The 25,892-nt window shown below is 45.9% G+C and overlaps 1 protein-coding gene across 4 annotated transcripts in view; it reads left to right on the forward strand.

Moving 5' to 3' along the window:
- The window catches only part of LOC119159572 (adenylate cyclase type 5), a 258,967-nt gene that overhangs the window by 188,227 nt on the left and 44,848 nt on the right, over window positions 1-25,892 (forward strand). For all 4 annotated transcript variants that reach the window (XM_075891501.1, XM_075891500.1, XM_075891502.1 and 1 more), the window contains 2 exons: window positions 10,182-10,303; window positions 18,426-18,665. In XM_075891501.1, the coding sequence (XP_075747616.1) occupies window positions 10,182-10,303; window positions 18,426-18,665 (362 nt within the window). The remainder of the gene's footprint in view (window positions 1-10,181; window positions 10,304-18,425; window positions 18,666-25,892) is intronic.

Raw genomic sequence — 25,892 nt, forward strand, 5'->3', positions numbered from 1 at the left:
AGCGCGAAACCACGTTATAGGTGCAGAAACTTTTCCGAGGGGAGGACCATGTTGAATACATTGACTGAGGACAAAAAAAAGATGGCTTTCGAGTTCAACTCGAAAGCCATTGTAAGACGTCACCCGTAAGCACGGAGCAAATATATTCTTCCACCGTGTTCGTAACCGGTGAAACAGTCAAGTTCTGACGCGGAAGCAATTTTACGTGCCAGTAAATGTCTAAGATGACGACACATGGACGCGGTTACACAGGTATACGTAGCGGCGTATTGCGGCCGATATACGAAGCTTCCGCGAATTACAAAGCTCATTAACAGACAGCGACATCGTGACCTGGTTCCCCTGCTTTGCGAAACGAAAGACAAATGCCAATGGATGCACGTAGTGACACTGCAAAAGCGGATCAAGGTGAGGATTAGTGTTCTTGAGCGACAGAACTCGTTTGCCTCTGAAAGAAAGAGAGAGGGAGAGAAGTTTTGTGCCGCTTTGTTCGGGCACGATCGGTACCAGTCCTGGCGTTCGTGTTATTTTGGCTCGCTAATGAAGCAGCTCCCGGCTGGATTTATGCGCGGGCCGAAGCGGCGGCTGTGCGTTCGTTTAGTACAGACACGCAGGTTGCTTCCTCCTGGCAGAGTGCCGATGACGGATTTAACATCCCGGTTGAATCGAGGGGAAAAGTTTCTTTGAAAAATGAACGCGCCGGAGGAACGGGTCAAATTAAGTGAACTTTCAGCACCAAAACAGAGACACAAAAGCTGCACACACGCATGGTGAGACAGAAGGGTATAGTTTTCCCCAATGAGGGCTTGGGGGTCTTTCTGCAAGTTTGTGCTTTTTCCGGGATCAAACAGAAGACACGCACAAAGAAAGAAACTAATCTCAAGGAGGAGAAACAGCAGGGAAAGGAAAGGCAGGGATGTTAACCAGTCTGGTGCGATTGCTATGCAGGTACCGTGTAAGTATCAGGATTCAGAGTTAAATTGTTGCACACTGCTCCAGCAAATTTTACGCTTCGTACGAGGCGTAATAATAGGGTGTCTCTGTGCGTTTGTGCATTTCGTGATGTATTTATGATCTAATAATAAGGTCATGCCTGAATGCATCCCTTTAGCTTTGGCTTTTTTAAACGTCGCTTGCAAGCACTGGTAGAGCAAATAGGCTTTAAGAGTGCTTGCAATCTCAACCTTAGTTGCGACTTTCGGATTCTTGATAACAATAATAATTGTTGAGGCTGTGCGCCCCAAAACCGTACACGTTATGAAGTACCCCGTATGAAGCACTCCCGAAGTTTTGAGCATTTGGCGTTCTTTGACGTGCACTGATGTCACGCAGTACACGGGCATTTACCCTTTCGCTCCCATCGATATGCAGCAGCCGCGGCTGGAATCGAACCCACGACCTTCTGGTTAGTAGTCGAGCAGCGTAACTACTAGACCACCGTGGCGATTCGAAAAGCTTGAAAGTGCTCAGATTCGAAATTGATAAAATTATTGCTGGTATGCGTGAGAATCTAGACAGCGAAAAAGAAGTGAAAAAAAAAATGCCAGCAAGCTTCTCGGTGACTCACAAATGAATCTTGATATATATAGCATCTACTTCGGCGTAAGCCTGGCTGCTGAACGTGCTTCAGACACTGCATACCACCGTTGATTCGAACATGAATCATGGCCGAAGCTGGCAAGCGCATTGGTCAGCACGACGTAAGCTATAGACTGGCCGTTCCTTTTGTTCGTATAAATCATTCGGAGCCGCTATCTCGTACCATGGCAGGCGTGTATTAGTATATTATGCACAACACGCACGTGCCTCCATAGACATTTGTATTGCCTTTTGGTGCGAGCTGGCAAAAATTATATACGGTTGCTCAACAGTCACTCCGCATGCGGGCATGGACATCCGCCGTTATCTTAAGCCTACGTCGCCTTCGCTTTTCCGAATCGTGGTCGCGGCGTTTCGTCAGCATGTGGCCAAGCAGCGGCGGCGGCCTGCTTGAAGACGCTGCGGCGACGTGGTTGCAAGGGCTCGCGATTGTCCACGAGGGCCCATCGAGCGCCGACATGTCGGGTCGGGCAATGAGGATGTTCCACTGGCGATCGGCGGCTGGTCCATTTCTCTCGCTCCCTCGGATAGCTGACGCGCCCCTATACGAGGAAGCCAATAAGGCCAAGGACGACCATCTTGCGTTTTCTTTTCTTAGCACGCCACCCTTGGTTTCGTTGTTGCTTTCGCGTATTTTTGTTGTTTCGCTTTCCTCTTTTGTCGTTGGTCGCCCAGCTCGTTTGAGGACGTTCCTCGAATGCGTGCACGACGAACCAAATTGTCTTGTCGTAAACCGTACAGCGTGGCGAAGGCTTCGAAGAGGTTCTTGTCAGCGCTCGCAAAGCTGAATTGGAACGCTTACGGCGCGAGCCCAAGCCAGGAAACCAATTTCAACTTCCGAACGGCGAACAACAATGTGGTCGTCACAAGCCGATTAAATTTGCGTGTTTATATTCTTGCCTCTGACTATAGGTGATGCTACATGAATAGGAGATATTGATTTGGTGAGCATGAAGAATGCAGCTGCCGGGTACATACAGTGCCCATACACGAGACGTTCGAAAAAAATACAAACTTGATCGAAACGCAAACAAATGTGAGCCTTTGGAATAGTCTTTGAAATAGCCTCAAGAAAATTGCGCCGCTGTACAAAACAACCTCGCGAGCACATAACTGAAAAAAAAAATGCACATGCTACGAGATGTGACAATGTGATCACAAACTGCCTGCGCTACAGATATGATGACTTCTCGGCAGAACTCGCCAACTTTTTTTAGCGGCTGCTCTTTGCAATATTTTGTCGTTCTTGTTCTTTTTGTTGTTGCGGAACTCGCCTATATAACTTGCAAAACTTCTACCGCTGACATTGTCTGTAGCTTCCATTCCACTGCACGGTATTTCGCCACCAGACCGAGCATAACGTATGCGCGAGAGCACTGCGTGGAGTGATCGCAGCCGTGCCGACTCCGTACATGCGCGGCTGCAATCTGGCTCAGTCGCGCGCCACTGTCGCGAGTGGGCGGATAGACTTCGCTAATCTACGGCCGCCACCATGGCGGCACGTCGGCCGGGATTCCGGCTTATCAACGAAGCCCTGCCGTGAAGCCGATGCCTCCGACGAACGTTTCACAAGGCAGACAGGCTCTGCGTCGTTGTCGTGGAATATTCTTTTTTTTTTTTCGCCAAAGTTGAATACAGTGTCAATGAAGGACGCCGTCAGGCTGTCTCTACCTCCTCCTCCTCCTCTCATAGATTCCCCGGGAGATATTGCCCAATGCGCGAACTGCGTAGCTGGTGCGCGCGACAACGTCCATCCGCGGTATGAGATATCCCCGCATATATATTTCTAGTTCCCTTGCATTTCTTTTCACCGTCCCTCTTTTGCAATGCACGACAACAAAATTGGGCTCGCTGAACGAATATGTGCACGCACCCGCGACTTCGAAACGACCGCGCCGGCACTTCCATCCACGGTCCGGCCTCTCTCACTTTCTTTCTCTCATCGTTTCGCCCCGGTTTCTTCTACTGGTATAAGTTAATGTCCATTTCGATGATGATCGTATGCAGTCTGGTACGTCTCACTGGGATGCTGATCTCTTTCTTACGTCTTAGCACCGCGGTTATCAGGGATGACGGTCGCAAGAGAGAAGGTCCAAGATTACGCTCTAGTCACGACTGGTATGAAACTGCATACTTTGTTAGGGGGACGGATCAGCAATAAGAAAAAAAATAATCCAAGGTACGGTGGGATAGACATGGAATACAAACTAGCCCACTCCCACACTTTGGTCCGATGGGAACCCGATTTGTCGGGAAAAATTCGTGGTGGGAATAGCAAGTGCCGACAAATTGTTAAAAAAAAAGTCGTTGCAACTCTGCTACACGGGGGCCTTGTCCACAGACACACACACAAAAAAAAATCATTCTTCGTGAACAAGCCACCGAAGCGTGTTTTAGGGTTGACGCACCTTAACGGAGGCTTTCCCGTCCACGATGTCCGTTGCCACGGAGAGATGCGAAGATGTGACACCCATCCTCTTCCCCCACCCCCCTAAAAAAACATTTAAAAATTAATGTCAATTATCATTGCAATGAAACAACATAAAACAATTACTAGCACATACCCTTCATATACTGAGTCGGCGACTTCAGCGTTTATGGACGGTTTCCTTGCATCTTTATCTCTCTCTCTCTCTTTATGTCACGCAATTTACATTATACGGGGCAATACTCAATTAACGCATGGTTACTCACCCACACGATACCCAGAGCTTCGCCCATTTGTCATGATTGACTTCTTGGAGATGCGTGGATTTTTTTTTTTAAAGATTGGTTGGTGCTTGTTGTTGCCTCCGAGAAAAACAAGGAAGGAGAAAATGTGAAATGTTTATAAAGCCATTCATAAAAGGCAAACGTTTTATTGAATGGTAAACTTCGGTTTGTGAAAACCGAAGTATGATGAATTGGATACGAGAATAGATCGATAAAACTGACGTAGAAATTTTTGTATGTCCACCACACCCAAAACTCACAAGTGACGAAGGCACCGACAACATGCCCCTCCCTTCGAAGCAATACGTTCACCCACGGTGGTGTGGCAGACACTCGGCGCAGCTCCTACTGCAGTGCAAAGTAAGAAGCGCACTATAAGGCTACAAGCAGCAGAAGTAGATACGGGCACGAACCTCCTTATTGGAGCGTGGGCGAGGCTGCGTTCTCCAAGTCGGACCATGGTCGACCAGAGTCAACTCGTCACTCGAGCCCGGCGGGCGGACCAGGTGAGAGGGTTCCTCGAATAAGAAACCCTCCCACCTTCACTCACGTGCTTTGCGCAATAAATGTTTCCTCTCTATCTCTGTTAAACGGCATGAATAATCGCTGTGTTTTGTAATAAACCTCGAGGCAAATGCCAACCGAAGTAGCGGCGGAATGCATATACACAAAACAAAATAAATCATGTATGCCAGTTTAGATCAGTAGTGGATCGCGCAACACTCGGTGGGTGTCAGTATACGCCTCGTTAAGCCGCATTGTAGGGACACTAAAGAAAAAAAGAATGGATCAGTTTAGATCGATAAATTGTATTCTGACAACTCTAATGTCGTTAGTTTCATCGTCACAGGTTTTTAATAGAGGAGAAAATCGAGCTCGAAGATTCATTTCTAAATTTCACGCCGGAATTGCCACACGTGATGTCATGAATTTGAAGCGTGTCCTATATTTTTTTTTTACATTGGCTCCGAGAAATTTCTCAAAATTCGGCACATTGTGGCTCCATCAAAGGACGGTGAAGTTTTAGTGACTAGCGGACGCCGTCAAAATGTGGTTGGAATATGGAGGTTGCGTCGCCACTGGCGTTTCCTTTTATAGCGCGTTTTATGGTTAACCAATCGTCTTCTGGTTGGAGGAAATTGTGATATTGTAATTGTGAACGAGTAATTTACTATAATATCAAAAAAATCGTTCTCCTCTTGAGTGTCCCTTTAAGGTTGTATAGAACTTATGGGTCGCAAGCGAGAGAACACTTCGATGCGAGAAATGCAGTGGGATCTACTGGAGGAATGCGATCACCCGCATGCTGCTCTGTACATGGCAAAAGAAGTGGGGCAAGAAGATGGAGAGAGAGAGAGAGTGAGAGAAAAAAATAATGACGATATGCCTACGAAGAACTGTGCACTCGCGCGATATGAAGGTAATTACACAACTATGCACTCGCGGTGTCAAGGGAAAAAGTGCGGGCTTCATTGCGATATAGTTTTGGGCAGAACGGTGGTGCTTTTCCAACTCGCATCTGAATATTGCATGTTCGTATCAGAAATGAATCACCTTTTCCTAGGTTGTCTATCATAAGAGACGGTTTCGTGACCTCTTCAGTGATGGAAGAATATGTGCAGGAGCGAAATAGGAGTGCACGCGCGTCTCAATATTGGGTTCAGTAATAACATTTGGCTAAGGGCCCAAATAGTTCATCTCAATAGATTTTGGTAAAATGAAAAAAAAATTTGAATTCGAAATTAAATTTAAATTTGCGAGCACTTCGAGCCGCTAAAGATTGCAGAACTGGAGACGAATCTCGCGCGGCGAAATCTGATTTAGCCCTCGGTGCTCAGAGACGAAGTCCCCGTTGAGCGCATGCTGTGCGAGATTTTAGAATTTTATTAGTGCGATTTTTTGCGGTATCTGGGCGGACATGTTTACAGAAGGAAAATGAGTAACTGTCGTCAGACATCTGACGTCACGACCCCTTTACATAAGCGTCGCAGTCTTGTGTGCTTTAGTTTATACACTCCGGTGGTTCTTTCTTTAGCCTTTAACTCGCTCGTGCGAAGGAAGTAAAAGTAAAAAAAAAGAAATCAAAAGTTGACGTCGATTGCCAAGCAGTGCTGTGACGTTGCAAAAAAACTACCAAGGAAATAAATACTCGCAATCAAGTATAAAAAGAAAGACAAGGTTGTTTCTGAAACGAGAGAAGCAAAAAAGAGACACTTTCATAGCCCGCGAAGCCCGCACGGAAGAGACTCTCTCAACGACTAAAGTCATTACATCTCCACATGCTGAAATGGTTTTGGCGTCCACAAACGTTATTGCGCATTCGCCAAGACTGGTCTAATAAAGGAAGATCGGATTGCGCAAGGAGTCATCGTAAGCGTGCAATAAACCGGCTCGAAGCGTCATCCGTCGTGCCCGTCTACTTGTACAGATTGCCGGAAAAGTCCATCTGCGATACTCGTGTGTGTTTCATCTGTTATGCTCGTTGCCCTCGCTTCTTTTTCTGCCATTCTCTGGGCGGCACAGAAACACAACGCGAGTGAAATGCATGTTCCGACGAACGTCTTTTGCTTGTTTTTATCACCACGTTCTTTGTTTCTCTCGGGAATCATGCTTGTTTCGTAACAGCCATGTCAACGAACAATCGAATGCAAACACCACGCGAGAATAGACAAAACAGTACAGCCATATTTCTTAATGTCCTCCTCCGATGGCGCTGAGAGCGAGTGTAGCGTATAAAATGCAAAGCGCTTGGCACTCGTTGCGGACGTGCCAGGTCAGATTCGGTTTGTTTCGTGTTGTATTCACTTGCACCGTCGAGTCGCCAAAGCAAGCACTGAAGAACCCCAAACAACCTTCCAGTTAGCGCTGCGACAAAGAAAGTCAACCGTTTGAAATGAACCTGGAAAAGAAGAAAAAAAAGTAATATTCATACATTATTCGATCCGAGAGAGCGACAGATGTGCTCTCATTATCTGATGTTCCTCGTGTGCTCGGAGGGTTTTCTTTCGGCCGAAAGTGAAACTCTTCTAGCTTAAGTTCTCTGCGGTCGAGGCTGTTTTCGGCCTTGCCAAGATATTGATAATCTAGGACTGCTCGAACTGCGTGTAGTCGTAAGCTGAATCTGAAAGATTAGATGAAGACTACAGCGAGGTTCGAGCTCCTCGTAATGACGCTGTCATCTGTCAGGGCAAGTCGCACCGCCGATTGTCTTTTTTTTCTTGGAGCTCTTTTGCTTGAAAGTCGACCCGCACGAAGTAGGCCAGTGAATTTGAGATGGGAGGAAGGACGAAACTGTCTGAAACATGCTGACTGCGTTTCTCTGTTCGCCGAACTTGATCGTTCAGCGGAAATTCTAAGCATGGCTTCTGCTTTTCTGTGATTTGATTCCAGTGAATAAAGGAAAAAAAACAGTGACGCACTGCATACTATTTGGGTCACTAGCAGAATTTGACGAAAATGTGGTGCCACTTGCACTTGGATGTGTGTGTGTTTGCAGTGATTAACGTCATAGTCGCAGCGCGTGGGGGGGCTGCTAGAAGGGCGGTGGGCTCCCCTCATTTATTTTATTTATTTATTTCAACATACTGCAGCCCCGCAGGGCTATCGCAGGAGTAGGCAAATACATACATAGAAGAGCATAACAAGTGCGCTCTACATCAATGGTCAGTAATATACAATAAATATTCATTCAGTGATAAAGATCGAACGTAACCAGGCAAAGAATTCCACAATTCAATAGAATGAACAAAAAAACTATATTTAAACGCCATCGTACGATGAGCAAAGGTAGACATGTTTAACTCATGGTAATTTCGGGTGATCGTTGGTCTAGCGTGTGCTATATATTTGCTGAGTAAAGGAAACCGTGGGGAATTAATTAACGTATAAAGAAACTTCAAACATTCAACGTGTCGACGGGAAGATAGACTGGTAAGCTGTAAGATAGGAAGATGGGAACTTGGAGAAAAATACATGTCAAAGCGACGATAAATGAAGCGTACAGCTTTCTTCTGAACATATTCTATTCTGTTGATGTCCGAAATTTTGTGTGGGTTCCACACAACAAATGCATATTCCAATATTGGACGAACCAGTGTTTTATAAGTGAGGAGCCGTATGCTGAGAGGCGCTGAACGTAAAGTGCGTTGTAGGTAGCCTAATTTTTTAAGCGCACGGTTGCACATGCGATCGATGTGTTGAGACCAAGATAAATCCTGAGTGAAAAGGAGACCTAGGTATTTGTATTGTGAAACTATTCCGAGAGGGCAACCATTATGCGAATAGGTAAATGGAGAGGGGGAAGAACGCTTGGAAAATGACACGGATACCGTTTTTCGGAAGTTGATTTGCATTTGCCAAGTGCCACACCATGATTGAAATAAAGCAAATGAATCGTTAAGGATGATGTGATCATGAGCAGTTTTAATCGTATGATACAAAACACAATCATCAGCATACATGCGGATTTTAACAGGAACATTACTTGGCAGATCGTTAATAAAAATTATAAATAAAAGAGGGCCTAATATTGAACCTTGAGGGACGCCAGACGTTACAGTGGAAGTGGAGGAATGAGAAGACTTGAATTGTACGTACTGAGACCTATTGGATAGGAAAGAAGAAATCCAGTTTACTAATGCTTCGTTTTTAAGAATAGCAGTGAGCTTTTTTAGCAGTTTGCAATGTGAAACAGTGTCGAAAGCTTTGGAAAAGTCTATGAATATTGCGTCAATTTGATCACCAGCATCAAGAACCTGGAGGATGTCATGAGCGAATTCACTGAGCTGGGTTATGGTACTAAAGCCGCGTCGAAAACCATGCTGGGCATCAGATAAAACATTAGTGCACTCTAAAAATTCTATGATTTGCTTGAAAATTATGTGTTCGAGTATTTTACAAGAATGGGATGTGATAGAGATGGGTCTGTAGTTCAATAAGGACTGTTTTTTTTTCCGGATTTGTATAACGGAAGAATTTTAGATGATTTCCACGTTTTAGGGACAACAGACGTCGAGAGAGATTTCTGAAAGATAATGGTTAAATACCGACTAGTCCATAAGGAGTACGTAATGAGGAATTCGTTGTCTATATTATCAGGACTAGCTTTCTTCTTCGGATCGAGTTTTAAAATGAGATTCAGCACATCCTGGTTCGAAACAACAACATCGTCAATAGAACTGCGAGTATGCCCTATAAAAGGAGGAACAACGGAGTTATCATGTGTAAAAACAGATTGAAAGTAATCATTGAATGCATCTGCAATAAGAGCTGTATCGCCTGTAACTGTGCCATTTATTTCAAATGTGTCAGTGTGAGAATTCATTGGTAGGACAGATTTCCAAAATTTACGTGGATTATTTCTAAGCAAACCGGGGAGTGTAACTCGATAGTAAAAATCACGAGCCGCATTTGTTTTGCTTCGAAGTTCCTCCTTCAGAGCAATGAATTGTGTGGCAAGAATAACATCACCAGTGCGTTTAGCACGCCACAAACGCCCAAGTTGGTGCGACAGGTGCAAAATTTCCTGTGTGATCCAAGGCAACTCTGAATTCGTCTTTTTTGTTTTTAACGGTACAAAACGCATAATGCACTTTGAAACAAGATCACTGAAAAATTTTGTTAAAGTATCAACATCTTCAGAAATACTAATCGCTTCAAACTGGGCAAAAGAAGTGCTAAGTGTATCAATAATACCAATATCGTCAGCATGGCTCATATTGCGGAAAGTAGAATAGATGTATCGGGCTTTCGGTAATTTTTGGGGTGCCAAATTATAAGGGGAGCCCGCCAAGCCTTATTCTTCTCCATTTTTTTTTTTCGAGAGGGGAAGAGCTCCTGAAATATTTTCACTCTGCATCTGTCGCTTTCAGGAGCAACTGTTGCTCTCCGTACTCCCACGTCACGTGGCCATGGAGATGAAGGCGGACATCGCGAAGAAACCGCAGGACTCCATGTTCCACAAGATCTACATACACCGGCACGAGAACGTTAGGTGAGTACCATTCTCTTTTTCCTCCTCCTTCTCCCCTCCTTCTCCTCCTCCTCCTCCTCCTCCTCATCTGCGTTTGTTTCATCTCGCTGTTTGATTTTCGCTCTCTGCTCTTTACGCTCGCTTAGCAACGAGAACGGCCATTACACAGTCCGCAACATTCGACGTGCATGTATACGCCTGTCTGTTCGTCCTGCTTGTCTGCTCTCGCACAAAAGCTTTTTCTCTGCGGGACGGCAGCGAGACGTAGTTCGTCACAACAATGGCAGGACGCGTTCCGCATCGTTTGAAGAAAGCGTATCGAAGTTTTGATGTCATGGCGGCGTGCGCGGGACGGGCTATTTTTGAACGCAGTTTTTTGACTGTGAGGGCTACCTATTATTCACTAGAGTCTCCCCGAACGCGCGAAATATTGTGCTCCGAAACTGCCGCGGGCAGTGCACGGTCAGCGCCGAATAATAGCGATTCGTGCGAGCTAGTCTGTTGTCAGCTTATTCCGTGCATGTGACGTTTGACGTGGCGTCTGCTTGACAGATTAAATAAACAATACAATGGCCATCCCGTCGTCTTTCTCCTATAGTTGGTGAAATGCTTCTGACAGTCGGCCATGCACCTGTACACTTGCTTTACTTTACGCTTGCCGCTGAACAAGCTGTTCATACCAAAAAACACATGAAAAAATAAAAAAGAAACATGAATGCACCCCGTGACTGCTCTCTCTGGCAACTGGAAGGCCGCTGAACAAGCTGTGCATACCAAAAAACACATGAAAAAAATAAAAAAAGAAACATGATTGAACCCCGTGACTGCTCTCTCTGGCAACTGGAAGAAGTAACATCAATGTATATAGCGGGGGAGAACGAATATATTCATTGTAAATAATTTAGCGGGAAGCGCGCGCGCGGTCTAAGAAGAGATGACATGAAGTAAAAGAAACAAAAAACTTGTAAACACGGTATATCGTGCGTTTCTCTTTTCTTGGCCCCAGCGTGTTTTGCGCTGAATTGATTACCATGAATAGAGAAGTAAGGGATGACATTCAGTCCTTTCAAGCTATGCGCACACGTAAAATATAAAGCTGAATTGTATTTTCCAAGCGCTTTTTTGCATTTCTCTTTCAGTGTTGTTTTTCTTTGAACGTGCTCGGAAAGCCGCGATTCCAGAGAGTGAATCACGCAGATCTTGTCACAATATTTGAGTTGGTGATTGCTGTGCCAGCGTACAGGCCGGCATCATTTATGTATGACATCGTTTTTATATCACAACGTAGATGGGTAGTATAAAGCAATTCATATTTGTCGGTAGTTTTGGGGGTTTAATGTCCCAAAGCGACTCAGAGTATGATAAATGCCATAGTATAGAGCTTTGTATTATTTTGACTACCTTAAGTTCTTTTAGGTACCCTGACAAGGGATAAGCAGCATGTCGCCTCCATCAGGACTGCGACCACCACAGAGGGAATCGAGCCCGTGGCTTTCAGGTCAGCAGCCGATCATTGTAACCAGTGGGCCAGCGCGACGGGTAAACCAGGAACTTCGCGCTGGACTTCACACAAGCTTTGCATATACGCCAATTCAATGCATTTCAGCTTGGCTATATTGGCTGGGCTAACGCTACTAGGGGCCGGCACTGCGATGTTATCTATAACATTGACTTTTTGCAGGGAATATATCGATGGGAAAGGAATATAAAGATGACGAACAAAGTACCGTCTGCGGGCAGCGACCCCTGCGGCACCGTCGAGTCTGATAAATCTGATTTCTTAACCTATTATAGGCGCATTTCGCGAATTTCTCACGCTAACATTGCTAGAGCTCAACTTGGCAGGTGTTCGTCGGAATGCTTGTTTCGTTCGTCGATGGTTGGGCAAGACTTTGTGGCTTCGTTTTGTGTAGGTCAGCTCTGTGTATCTGTCTTCGTGTCTCCCTTTACCCCGGTGAGGAGCAGCAGTCTTGAGACGTGCTTTCCATGCCGACGTTTTCCTCCTTTTTTCTTCATTAAACATCGCTTTTCTTCTTTTTCCGGCCTTCATCGTCGTTTCTTGCCTGCTACCTACACATATAGCTAGGCGAAAAAAAAAACAGAAAACATGGAGCTCAATTAGACTCGCTAAAGAAACATATATCGAAGTTAGAGCTCACTCGAACTTAGTCAGCAAGATGTCACTAACTCTGGCTCACTCGGACTCAAACTCACCGAACTATAACTCACGAGGATTTTCCGAGACTGCCGACTGTCAACCGACATACTCAGCATATGCAAAACACGCTAACTCTGTCAATGTGGTTATGTGTCTGTATGCGGTATAGCTGGGCCGGGCTCGAGAGGTTTTGCACGCGAAGCACGTGAAATGCTCGCGCACATGCAATATATGCCGCCGACGCATTTCATACACGGCGGGCGACTAGCTAGCTGCGGCTCGTGATGTTAAAAGTGCCACTCAGACGTTTTTCCTGCAGCTGCGCGCTTGACCTTTCTGTCGACCTTTACTTGCTGGAGCTAGGCCTTCCAGAGGAGTGGTTCCTTAGAATACGTCCTGTAGTTTTTTTTGTGTGTTTCGGCGAGTACGCAAAACAAGCTGTTGTTCGTCTCTCTTCTTTTTATAATGTACAAATTATTATATTAACTTGGTTCCTTCCGGGAGCTGTAAAAGCTCAAACACGCGGCTTCAGGAAACTGCACATCGTAGGCGGTGTTTAGTAACGCGATAGCGCTGAAGAGCTCGTTTCGCGAAAATTCCGGTGTCAGCGTCGGCGTCAATGGTTGTGAGCGAAAAATCATCATTCTAAGCATGCATGACCGAAAAATTGAGAACGATGTAAATGAATTAAATAAATGATAAAAACCCCTCAAGCAGAATGGGGACCAAGCCATGGTATTTGGGTTCCGAGTGGGCATCGAAACCGGGTCGTTTGCGTGGCAAGCGTATGTTCCACTACACGGCCATGCCATCTGCTTGCGAAACCAGCGAAAAGAACTTCCCCTGCTTGTAAATGCAGTGAAAGTAGCTTTCATGCTTCCCAAACACACGCGTCCTGTATATATGTTTCACAACGCAACATGAAATATTTCAGTAATAACGCGTGGTCAAGCGTTAATTGCCAACGGGCGTCATAATATGCGATTATCATAATGGCTCCATGGCTGAAAGCTGGTACCACACTACAAAAGGCACACACGCTACTGTGCCTATTCCCTTAAGGCAACGTATTGGATGCATAGCGAATTCGAAAAGGTTTCATGCACTAAGTGTTTTAAGAGCGCACTACCAAAGCCCCGTGTACATGGACGCGACGGGGGCGGGCTGAGTTGAGTGGCGGGTTCAGCTTACCTCGACGCACCCGAGTTTATATGAACTCGCACGGACGAGTTGAGGTGAGCGGTGATCGCAGCGACGCTTTGCGTCGAGGCGAGCCGAAAGCCCGTCTTCCGGCTCGCCGAAAGCCCGTCTTCCATTTTTGTTTTGAGACCAGTTTTTGAAGGAAATTCTTTCTAACTCTCAGAGCAATTTAAATATCGTGGCAGCGCCCAATAACTAGGTTGTGAAAAAAACTCGTGGGTAGGAAGAACACAGCGTTTCCTTGGCACAACACGTTCACGGCTACTAGGTTGTCTCAAGATGTTGTTTGAGGGGAAGCAATGCGTTGTTCTTGGGCGATATTTAAACATTTTTTACAGCTCTTATACAACTTTTTATGAGATAATGCAGCTGCATAATTTGTTCCTATTACTGGCGGTAAGCACAGGAAAATGGCGCACGAATCAACAAGCCGGCTTTGGTGCATTTAGGAGGCTGCCGAGGAACCCTCGGTGCAGTGAAGTGCGCTTACGGTCCGCCGTTGACAGCCTTGGGGGCAGCTCAATATAAATAATATTTTCTCGCATAAAACAAAGATTCGTATTAAACTTACAGAAATAAATATCGTTTCTGCGCCCTTTGAAATGATCCAAAGTGTATATTTTTATATGGAGCGCCACACAGACCGATAAGTGCCTGAACATGAGCAATATTGCAAATTTTTCAAAGTTCATGTGCCAGCGATTCCAAACTACTGTCTTCGCGACTCGTGTTTTTCCCCCACTTACCGTCAACAATGCAAGCAAGCTATGCAGCTGCGTTGTCTCTGGAAAAGATGAAAAGGTGTAAAAATTTCTGACTTTGGTCAAGAACACTGCATTGCTGCCCCGCAAAGCACATTAACATACACTAGTGGTGAATGCGTTTTAACAAGGAAATGCGGTTCTTTTCCTACCGACTGGAATCGTTTTACCGTGCTGCGTATAATATTTAACTTTTTCGAAGTTTCGTCGCAACCTAACTGCCACCATATTTAAGAAATTAAAATTTTCTTTAGAAAATTGGTTCCAAAAATGAATAGTGTAGTAAAGTGACCAACCATTACTTTTTATAGTGTAATCGCAGATGGTCCCTTCCCCTGTCCCCATCACGTCGGAGTGATGGGGACAGGGGAAGCGGAGACCGCGACGGGCGGGAGAGGTCACGAGCCGTCAACTCAGCGCGACCGGTTATACATGCCCTTTCTGAGCGCGGCGAGTTCGGTGAACCTACCCCCTGTCTCCGGGTCGACGGGACTCGCCGCGACGACTCTCCGCCCCGACGCGTCCGCTTATACATGGGGAGGGCGAGTCCAGAAAGCCTGTTTATTTCGACTCAACGCGCCCTCGTCGGGTCAATGTAAACGAGCCTCAACAGGAAGTCGCTATCGCTTTCAGATCAAGGCGAAGCTTTAGGGTCCCGTAATTTTAGGGGCGAAGCTCCTTATAGCGGCACCCGTTCCTCCCCCGTAGTATGTAACAAGTATAACATTTTGACCTCCAAGGTGGTGCCGGTGAGAGACTTCTTCTGTGCGTTGTTGAACAATAAAAAATAGTGCTGAATGTACATGTCAATGGCTGCTAATGTGGAATGAGAGACAGGAGCATTCGGCTTTTAGTCAACGCGCAGGCTGCGATCACCATTATCAGCCATTGGCATGTACATTGAGCACTATCTGACAAGAAAGGGTTGCTACGTTGTACTCGCTGGGTGTAACCTCCTTAGCGTTAAAAAGGTTTAGCGAGCGTTGAGCCGCAGTGCCATGAATACAATGAACTTGTATATACCATGAATGAACTCGAGGTGGTTAAAAATGGGAAGTAGATACGAAGCGCAAGCCGTAAGAAAGTAAAAGCCGAATTCTCCGCCTCTCATTTCCCATTAGCAGCCATTGGCATGTACATTGAGCACTATCTGACTGAAAAAGTTTGCTACGTCATACTCGCTGGGCGTAACCTCCTTGGTTTTCGAAAGGTTTAGCGAGCGTTCGGCCGCAGTGCCATGAATACAGTGAACTAGTATATACCATGAACTCGAGGTGGTTAAAGGTGGGAAGTGGACCCGAAGCGCAATCCGTAAGAAAGTGTGCGTGTGCCACCTCTCGTTTAGTCCTTGGAATGTCCGCTGGATGGCGGTGCTTCTATATGGGGAATATATGATGAAAAGATGCGAGATGGTGGTACTTGGAGTGTTGAATAGATGGACGAACGGACACATAGACAGATGCATGGATGGACGCATGAACGGACGCAGGGGCGGCTGCATGGACGAACGCAGGGACGGACGCACGAACAGACGCACGCACGGACGGGCTGATGGACGCATGGACGGTCACACTGACGGACGCATGGACGGACGGAAGCAAGAACGAATGGACGGACGAATTCTTCGCCCCACTCTCCATCATTCACTCCGTGGATATGCTGCCATTTTTTTATTTAACCTTGAGGAGAAATGAAACGCTACAGACAATCATTCCGCAAGACCTAATATTAAAAAAAACATACGCGATAACCTACTATTTTCACAATACTATATACGTTGCCATTTCCTTGTTTAATTATGCGGAATAATCCAGGAAGGATAGCGCGCATGTGAGAGTGGCGCAGGAAACTAGAGAGAGGAGTCTTTTTTTTTTAAGGTATTGATTGATTTTGGGATTTAACGTCCCAAAACCACGATATGATTATGAGTATAATGTGTGTGTCATTCCAGTTGCAGTTGTAGTCGTCACTGTTGAAGTTGCTTCAAAGTACTTACCTATCTGGAGCAAGTTTGAGTGTGCTTATGGCGCATCGATAAAGCTGTTATTTTATAAGAAAAGCTCACAGCTCTGCCGCAAAGGCGAAGCAATGAACTTGACAGCAACAAATTGGAAGGTCACACGAAGAATGGCAGGCAGATGAAAACATGCCCCGCGTTTCTCACGCGCAAATGACGCACGAAACGTACTCACAGGCTGCAGATGAACGCGAATAAGTGTCGCAGTTGTTACTTCGCTGTGTCTGAAAAGTGCGCCCTTTTCGCAACTGGAGACTGTGCCACGAGTGCATTGACCATTATGCGCCCGGTAACTACAACAGAATCGTTCTGGTGAAAGCCCAAGGCGTACGATTGTACCCACGGCGAGATAAGCGAGCACACGCGTGTGAGCGTCCCCTACCGCGTGGTAAATACGCGTGGGAGATGAGAGCGCGCGCCGCCGCGTCTTGATGATCTGGCGACGCTAAAACCCCTTATTATAGAGAAAGTAGCGACACTCTCCTCTATATCCTTTCCGAGGTGTCCAACGCTCCTCTCACAAGTGTCAAAACCTAATCCATATCCTCTTCCAAACAGCCACCGTGTGGGCGCAGGCCCTATAACCCGGCTTGGGCCACTTTATTGTCAAGAATGCTATGTCACGCTGCTATAACACGCGTGATGCCAACACCGACTAAATTTCAAGGCCGAAAGGCTGCCGCAGTGACGTCAGAGGGTGGAGGCCCAGTTACGCCGCGAACGCGGCGGAAAGCCGGTGTTTCGTTCGCGTTTTAGGAGAACGAACGCTCCCGCTCTCGCAGCTGCTGCGGCTTGATTGGGCCGAATAAAAGATGTGGAAAAAAAAAGTCTTACTGAGCATGCTCAGTTGGGTAACTGGGCCTCCAACCTCTGACGTCACTGCGGCAGCCTTTCGGCCTTGAAATTTAGTCGGTGTTGGTGATGCTCGTCGCGACCCGAGAGGCGAGAGCGGGAGAGGAGTATGCGTTGCGCGGCGGGTCGGGTAAATGAATGGTGGTACTTACCTAAAAATATCCAGGGACTTTAGGCGACGCGCGCTCAATGCGCCATCTCGCTGCAGATGCTGAAAACACGATAGTTCTCTCCGCGATGCCCATCGCGAGCGGCAAATGATAGATATAAATAGCTTGCCGTTTTAACGCCGAAGGAGGTCCTCCTTCGTGGCTCAGTGGCTAACGCCTCGCACTCACAATTCAGAGGTCGCACGTTCGGTTCAGCGCACCGGAGTATTTTTCTGGATTTTTTTCTTCTGTTTTCATGTATGCGGATACGTGTACATATACGATCAATGACGGCGATGCCGACATCGACACCGGCGGCAAAATCCAGCCGAGGGTTTCCATATAATTGCTATCAGAATAATAATAACTATTTCCTCTTGTCCGGTCATTTTCTTCATATTAGAGGATCTTAGTGCCGGATACCCCAAGCGGCTTGCTTGCATTCTTCGGTACTTTAAGCTCCACCTAAGGAGAATGCGAACGAATGCAAGGGCAATGTAAGGAAGCCACTTTCGGTCCCCACCATTCACTCAAACTCTATTACATTTTTTTGTTGGCATTATGTCATACGTTTCCAGTCGCGACTGGTCGGCCGCTGTTATCCTGTACGCATCAATCTGTTTAGGGCGTAAGACACTTTTTGCGTTAATATTCTATGTGTCCGACAGCCCACTTGTAGTTGCTTGTGTAGATCCCATGTTTTCGTTCAGTTTCAAACAGCGACACAGCAGCGTTAAGTTGTGGAGCGACATAGACGGATGGACAATGACAGCATCACGCGCCCCCTCTGGGGATCATATCCAGTCCACGGACAGGTCTGGCTTTCGCTCACTCCTGAAGGGTTTTGCAAATTAGGTCAATTGCGAACCTAATAATCTATGTAAGCACGCCTTATTTGTGGCGGCGAGGTCGAGTTACGGACCATTTTTCAACCCTGTCGGTTTCTGTAACGTTCACTCAATTACCGTGACACCAACCGGCCCTCTGTTTATTTTCCCTTCTGCAGCATCCTGTTTGCCGACATCTGCGGCTTCACGAGCCTGGCGTCTCAGTGCACGGCCGAGGAAGTGGTTCGCATGCTGAACGAGCTGTTCGCGCGCTTCGACAAGCTTGCGGCCGAGAATCACTGCCTGCGCATCAAGATTCTCGGCGACTGCTACTACTGCGTCTCGGGACTGCCGGACCCGCGGCCTGACCACGCCCAGTGCTGCGTCGAGATGGGACTCGACATGATCGAGGCCATCGCGTGAGTCACGCTTGCTCCTCTCTTTGTGACGTGTTGGTGGGCGCGTTTCGGTCAGTGGTTGAACGGGGTTAATGCGTGTGGTCATACCTCTCGGGCGAACCGGCTTTTCTTTTTTTCGTGCTAACCTTGATGTGGGTTACGTATTTCGGTAGCGGCGGCTGTGCTGGCACCGGCGAGCGTATACGCGGTCGAAGGTGCGTCGGTCACGTGCGCATTTTATGCGCTGATATTGAATTATTGATGCCCTCTCGATCGTGGACTTGACGCTCATCGAAAGTTTCTGATATGGCGATGCGGTCTTTTGTCGAGGTCACTTGTCGTTTCACGTTGACATATTCTATTGATGTCTAGATATAAACGCATGACTGCCGTTGTTGCTTGTATAGCAACAAAATTATTTCACTGCGAAGCGCGTCGGTGAAGGCCAAATGCCGGGCATGGAGGAAGAAAATATATAGGAGGAAGCAATGCGCAATGTGATAGAAATAAATAAGTAAATAAATAATGAAATAAGAAAGAAAGAAGGAAAGGAAAAAAAGAATGGAAGAAAGGAAGAAGGAAACAAAAAAGGGGAAAAGAATGGAAGGAACTTTCTTGGGGACCTCCGACGCAAAAAATTTGGTCTGTCTGTCTGTCTGTCTGTCTGTCTGTCTGTCTGTCTGTCTGTCTGTCTGTCTGTCTGTCTGTCTGTCTGTCTGTCTGTCTGTCTGTCTGTCTGTCTGTCTGTCTACTTTTATCGGCACTGGGTACTTAAAACGGCCGATATCATCTGCAGCGCCCACCAAATGTTGCTTAAGGTTTAGCGTTCATACTTGTACAATTGTCAATTAATAAGCAATTATTGCGCTAGTCTGGGGCACCTAACAACACGTATACATTCTGCATGTGCATTTTTACTAGAAAATGCATAAATAAGTAATTTTAAGGACCGTATCGCTTATCACGCTGCGCTGACCATGCAACGCTTGCCCGAAAAGATGAGTGTTTCCAACGCTTTGCTAAAACGCGATGGTAGTGACACGTACCCGTCGCCTTGCGTTCCTCACCTTATCAGCTCTGAGACGTGCGTGCACACCCGTCTCAGAGCCACGCGCTTCGCTTTGCAAGAAGACTGCCAAGTGGCGCTCATGTCTCACGTGTGATGTGACTTGATGCGCTCGCTCGCCTCCGCTTCACGCTCGAGGCACTCTAACGCAGTGCCTCTAAAATACCATTCACCGATTTTCTTGCGCGGAACATCAAATTAATTGGTCAATCTCTCCACACGCAAGACTATCGTCTTTCGTCGGCATTTGCAGATTACATACCGATACGGGGTCAATTTTTTAGGGGCAAAGCTTCTTATAGCGGCACCCGTTCGTCCCCCGTAGTATGTAACAAGTATAACATTTTGACCTCCAAGGTGGTGCCGGTGAGAGACTTCTTCTGTGCGTTGTTGAACAATAAAAAATAGTGCTCAATGTACATGTCAATGGCTGCTAATGGGGAATGAGAGACAGAAGCATTCGGCTTTTAGTTAACGCGCACGCTGCGATCACCATTAGCAGCCATTGGCATGTACATTGAGCACTATCTGACAAGAAAGGGTTGCTACGTTATACTCGCTGGCTGTAACCTCCTTAGCTTTAGAAAGGTTTAGCGAGCGTTGAGCCACAGTGCCATGAATACAATGAACTTGAACTTGAACTTTATTTCGCATCTATACATTGTACAGATAACGGGGACACAGACAAAAAATTGCCCGCAGCTTCCCTCGGGGGAACACTGAGGAGGATGCGGACCATATAATTGGTTAACGGGGTGTTAAAGTGCGACTTACTTGGGTCGATGGCTAAATTGGTTAACGTGGTTGTGAAATGGGGTGTTAAATTGCGACTTACTTGGGTCGATGGCTAAATTGGTTAACGTGGTTGTAGGAGGGGGTGTTAAATGAGTGAACACGTACACACGTATGCGAAAGGGCGGCGCTGGTCGAAGGGACGTCGATCATTGTGTTTGTGGATTCGTTGGAATTCATTTCACCGCGACCTTGGACGTCGACGCGCCGTACAAACCAACCGACGAGCGGCAACTGAGCGAGCGAGCGCCGACCTTGAGTATATATACAGCACGACGGCGCATGCACTGTCAGCTGTTGAATGTTCTCGAAGCGCGACGCCACATGCGCGTCCACTGGAGAATCAGGAGAATTGTAGATGTCGAACGCGGTGTGTAGAGGAGGAAGGGTGCACAGATGGTGGAGGAGTGAAGCGCGCGCGGTGTGTAGAGGAGGAAGGGATGCACAGATGGTGGAAGAGTGGGCGACGGCGCGACGGCGCATGCGCGCGCGTCAGCTGTCGAATGTTCGAGAAGCGGTGCGGACGGCGCGGACGGCGCGGACGGCGCACTACAAGGCGCGAGTATAAGATGCTCCGCATCTAAAAGCCACATTACGGCTTGACGAGGTCTGTGCCCCTTTTTTTTTTCGCAACAAACAGTTGGCGGGCAAGATCAAAAATGCAATGCAAGAACAGATTCATGTACACACACGCACAGTAAGAAATAGAGATAATTTAAAACACTTGCATCCGAAAACAATGAACAAATTTATATACAAAGTTTGAAACGCGTCGCTATACACCTTCAACACAAAAATACACAAAAATACATAGTAAACATACGAGCATAAGAAGTATTCACTAATGAATATACAAAAGTTCAAAAACGCTTCGCCTTGTACTTTTAACATAAAATGCATGTTCATTTAAAACACAATAGCGAATAAGATGTATGATCGGCACATCCAGATCCTTCGGGAGGGGAAATATGGCAGTTAATGAAGAGAGTTTAGCAAAGATGGTAAGGCATGACGTAGCATTTGTTTTCCATAATTTGTTCTACAATGTGGAACATGCCAGGTTTCTTTGTGACGTGTACTGAACGTGCTTGAATTTAATGTGAGCCTTGACAATTGCTCTAGAAAACCCATGCTATTCTTTCTTTCTATTAAAAACCGTTTTTGCAAAATTGTATTGTACACTGCCTTTAATGGTATGATATTTAACTGGTCAAAAATAGGGTCCGTGTGTGCATCGAATGGAGCATTTAAAATCGTTCGAACGGCTATCTTTTGCAAAAGGAATAAAATGTTGATGTTTGAGCTGGTTGTGTTGCCCCATACGAGATGACAATAATTGATATGTGATAGAAAAAGAGAATTATAAAGTAAGAGCTTCACTTTCAATGGCAGCAAGAGGCGTAATCTTACTAGTATACCTGTGACTCGAGCAAGCTTATTGGCAATAGTGTTGACATGTTCATTCCATAACATGTTTTCCTGAAAAATGACGCCTAAACTTTTGACTGAAGGTACTACTTCTATCCCGGAAGTTCCTATCTGGAGACATCCATGGACTACTTGTTTTTTATTCTTTGGTTGAAAAAGCACGCCTTTTGTTTTGGCAGCATTAATAGTTAGCGAGTTTGATAAACTCCATTTGTTTATTTGTTCTAGAGTATCATTGGCAGTGCTGATGAGTTCGGCAACGTTTCTAGAAGTGATAAATAAACTAGTGTCGTCCGCATAGATAACAAATCGCGCCGTAGTCTTAATATTCGTTAAATCATTTATGTAAATGTTGAACAATAGTGGTCCAAGTATGCTTCCTTGCGGGACCCCAGCACGTATCGGTAAATTTTTTGAATAGTGATTGCCTATAACAACAGTTTGATACCTATACTGCAGATAACTTCTAATTAATTTCAGAAATGTTCCTCTAAAGCCGTAAATATCAAGTTTTGTTAGTAAAGTGTTGTGATTGATGGTATCGAAGGCCTTTGAAAAATCAATGAATATGCCAAGGGTAACCAAATTTTCTTCAAAGCCTTGCAGAATTATTTCTTTTTGGGTCAATAATGCTAATTCAGTTGAGCGACCTTTTCTAAATCCAAATTGAAAATCTGTAAGAAGATTGTGCTTGTTACAGAATGAGGTTATTCTTACATTTATCAGCTTCTCGAGACATTTAGAAAAAATAGGCAGAATTGATATTGGTCTATAGTTCGAGAACTTGTTTTTGTCGCCAGATTTGAAAAGTGCTGTTACCTTCGCGATTTGCATGCGTCTTGGAAATGTGCCGTTCGCCAGCGAAAGATTGTACACGTGCTCCAAGACAGGACCGATTAGATCTAGTACATGCTTTGCTGGGCGAATCTGCAGGTCATCGATATCGCAGCTTTTACTATTCCGAATACTGCGAAACATGCTTTGTATCTCTTGAGTGTCTGTCGGGTTTAGGAATGCACTGTGAACGATTTTGGGTTTTAAATATTTTATGCATTGGGGATCATAGGAGCTATTTACAAGTGACACAAAATAGTTGTTAAAAGCGTCAGCTAAGGCCGTGCCTGAAATGAGCTCACTGTCTACTGTTAATTCCTCTAGATTATCTGCCTGTTGGTTTCCATGCAGTAAACTATTTAGCTTTCTCCATGTGACATCGGTTCGCATTATCGTTTCGGCAGGGAACAATTTCTCGAAGTACTGTGTCTTTGCTGCCCTTAGGAACCCATTAACTTTATTCCGGAGTTTTTTAAACGCGGCTAAAACTACTGCGTCTCTTGTCCTTAAGAACTGTTTAAAAAGAGCATCTTTTTGCTTTATCAATTTCAACGCACTGTCATTAATCCATGGCTTTCTTGCTTTTCTGGCTTTTTTTGTTTTACGCTTGAATGATTTTGCGTAAGCGTTCTTAAATGCGGATAAAAACAACTCGTACGCTTTGTCGCAGTCGCTTTCGTCGTACACGTCTTGCCAGCTTATGCGCGAGATTTCGTCACGGAATTTATCAAGAGTGAATGGGTTAATATCTTGAAATGTGTAGTGCGGATCTGCAGAAGGATGCAAGGGCAACATAGATGAATTCACATCGAGAAATATGGGCAAGTGGTCGCTGACCTGAGCCGTGATGACACCCGATTCAACGTTTTGTGCATCAATATTTGTGACGAAAATGTCGAGTAAACTTTCGCAGTTACCTTGGATACGGGTAGGTGTGGAAATTGTATTAGTGCATGCATTTGATTCACGCATAGTCTGCGAAGCGAGCTGTCATGAAACATGTTAATATTAATATCACCACCCAGAACTAGTCTGTAATCGTTATCATTAACCCAGGACAGTAGATTGTCAATGTATTCGAGAAAGTTTACCACGTTTCCTACAGGTGGGCGATATACTACGGAAAAAATGCTACGACCATGCTGAACAGTCAAGATTTCAAAGTCAGTAGTAGTGCGAGTAAAATCTTTCAACACTTCACAATGCAGGGTACTCTTAGTTAGCAGTAGAACGCCGCCTCCTTTTTTATCGCGTCGATTCAGATAATGCGTAACATAACCAGACACCTGCAGTACTTCGTCGTTGCGATACCATGTTTCACTCAACATTACAATGTCAAATGGAAAACCAAAAGAGGACAGCAGCGCGCTCAGATGATCGTCCTTATTGCGCGCCGATTGCGTGTTCAAGTGCAAGAAGGACGTACATTTGTTTTTCTTTGAAGAAAGTATTCTGCTAACGTCGCTAGGTGTGTGTAGTGTATCGGCCATGATAAAGGGCCGTAGTGGGGAAAACGTCTAATTCACGAGTGAGATCACTCCATTTTTTCAAGGTCTTGAACGACAGATATACGAAGTACACGTGAGTTGTCACTTTTCCGCGCGAAAACTTTGCCCTCCCGTGTCCACACGTACTTCCACTGCCTTTCTTTCTTTCGTGCTACAGCCTGTCCGAGAAGCTTCTTTAGCGTTGGGCACAAGTGTTCATTTATGAAAATGGAAGTGTCATCAGAGTGACCCAGATCAGTGGCAGATATGCGCTTTTTCCGTGCTTTTTCGATGAAACCATCTCGCTTCGTACGCGAACGAAACTGAACGACAACATTCGGACACCCACCATCCTGTCGTGATACACGGTGGCAAACATCAACATCGCTGTCACAGACGGATTCACCTACAAGGCTACCAAGCTTCCCTAAAACTGCAGAAAGGTTTTCATTTTTTACAAACGGTACACCTTTAATTTCAACGTTTTTGTTTCTTGAATACTGCTCTTGGGTAGTCACCCTCTCTTCCAAGCCAGCAACCTGGTGTCCAAGTTCCCGACATTTGGTTATTAAAGCAGTGTTTTCCTTTTTGAGAGAAGCGTTTTCTTTTTCAATTGCCGAACAGCGTGTCGCCATCGCATCAAATTGAGTGCTGAAAAAGTCGATAGACTGTTTCATATCTTTGAATTCTTTTCTGAGTTCTTTTTCGATAGCGCTTCGCATGTCACGCATTTCCTGTCGAATATCTTTAAGGAACTTCGTGAGTTCAGAGGGCATCTGAGTACTGGGCATCTACACTCCTAGTTTGGCAGCAGCAGCGGAAAAAAGTTCCAGAAGGGGTATGAAAAGTCCTGCACAAACCTGCGTGTAGGATGGTCAGGGTAAGTGATGATGCCGGTGCCACCGCCGCCGCTGCCAAAAATGCCGGTCAAGCAGAAGATGTGGCTCCTTTAAAGCCAGAAGATGTGCGAATCCGAGGTCACGGGGACTGACGTCACTCAGAAAGCCAGGCCGAGGGTTAGCGCTGTTTGGACGGTATGATGTGGCAACGCAGGAAGCATCCCGCGCAGACGCAGCCGTGAAGTCCCCAGGCAGCAGTCAAGTCTCCGCACGTGGAAACAATGAAAAGCCTGCGTGTAGGATGGTCAGGGTAAGTGATGATGCCGGTGCCACCGCCGCCGCTGCCAAAAATGCCGGTCAATGAACTTGTATATACCATGAATGAACTCGAGGTGGTTAAAAATGGGAAGTAGATACGAAGCGCAAGCCGTAAGAAAGTAAAAGCCGAATTCTCCGCCTCTCATTTCCCATTAGCAGCCATTGGCATGTACATTGAGCACAGTATCTGACTGAAAAAGTTTGCTACGTCATACTCGCTGGGCGTAACCTCCTTGGTTTTCGAAAGGTTTAGCGAGCGTTCGGCCGCAGTGCCATGAATATAGTGAACTAGTATATACCATGAACTCGAGGTGGTTAAAGGTGGGAAGTGGACCCGAAGCGCAAGCCGTAAGAAAGTGTGCGTGTGCCACCTCTCGTTTAGTCCTTGAAATGTCCGCTGGATGGCGGTGCTTCTATATGGGGAATATATGATGAAAAGATGCGAGATGGTGGTACTTGGAGTGTTGAATAGATGGACGAACGG

The sequence above is a fragment of the Rhipicephalus microplus genome, chromosome 1, assembly GCF_043290135.1.
Source record: "Rhipicephalus microplus isolate Deutch F79 chromosome 1, USDA_Rmic, whole genome shotgun sequence".
Taxonomy (NCBI): domain Eukaryota; kingdom Metazoa; phylum Arthropoda; class Arachnida; order Ixodida; family Ixodidae; genus Rhipicephalus; species Rhipicephalus microplus.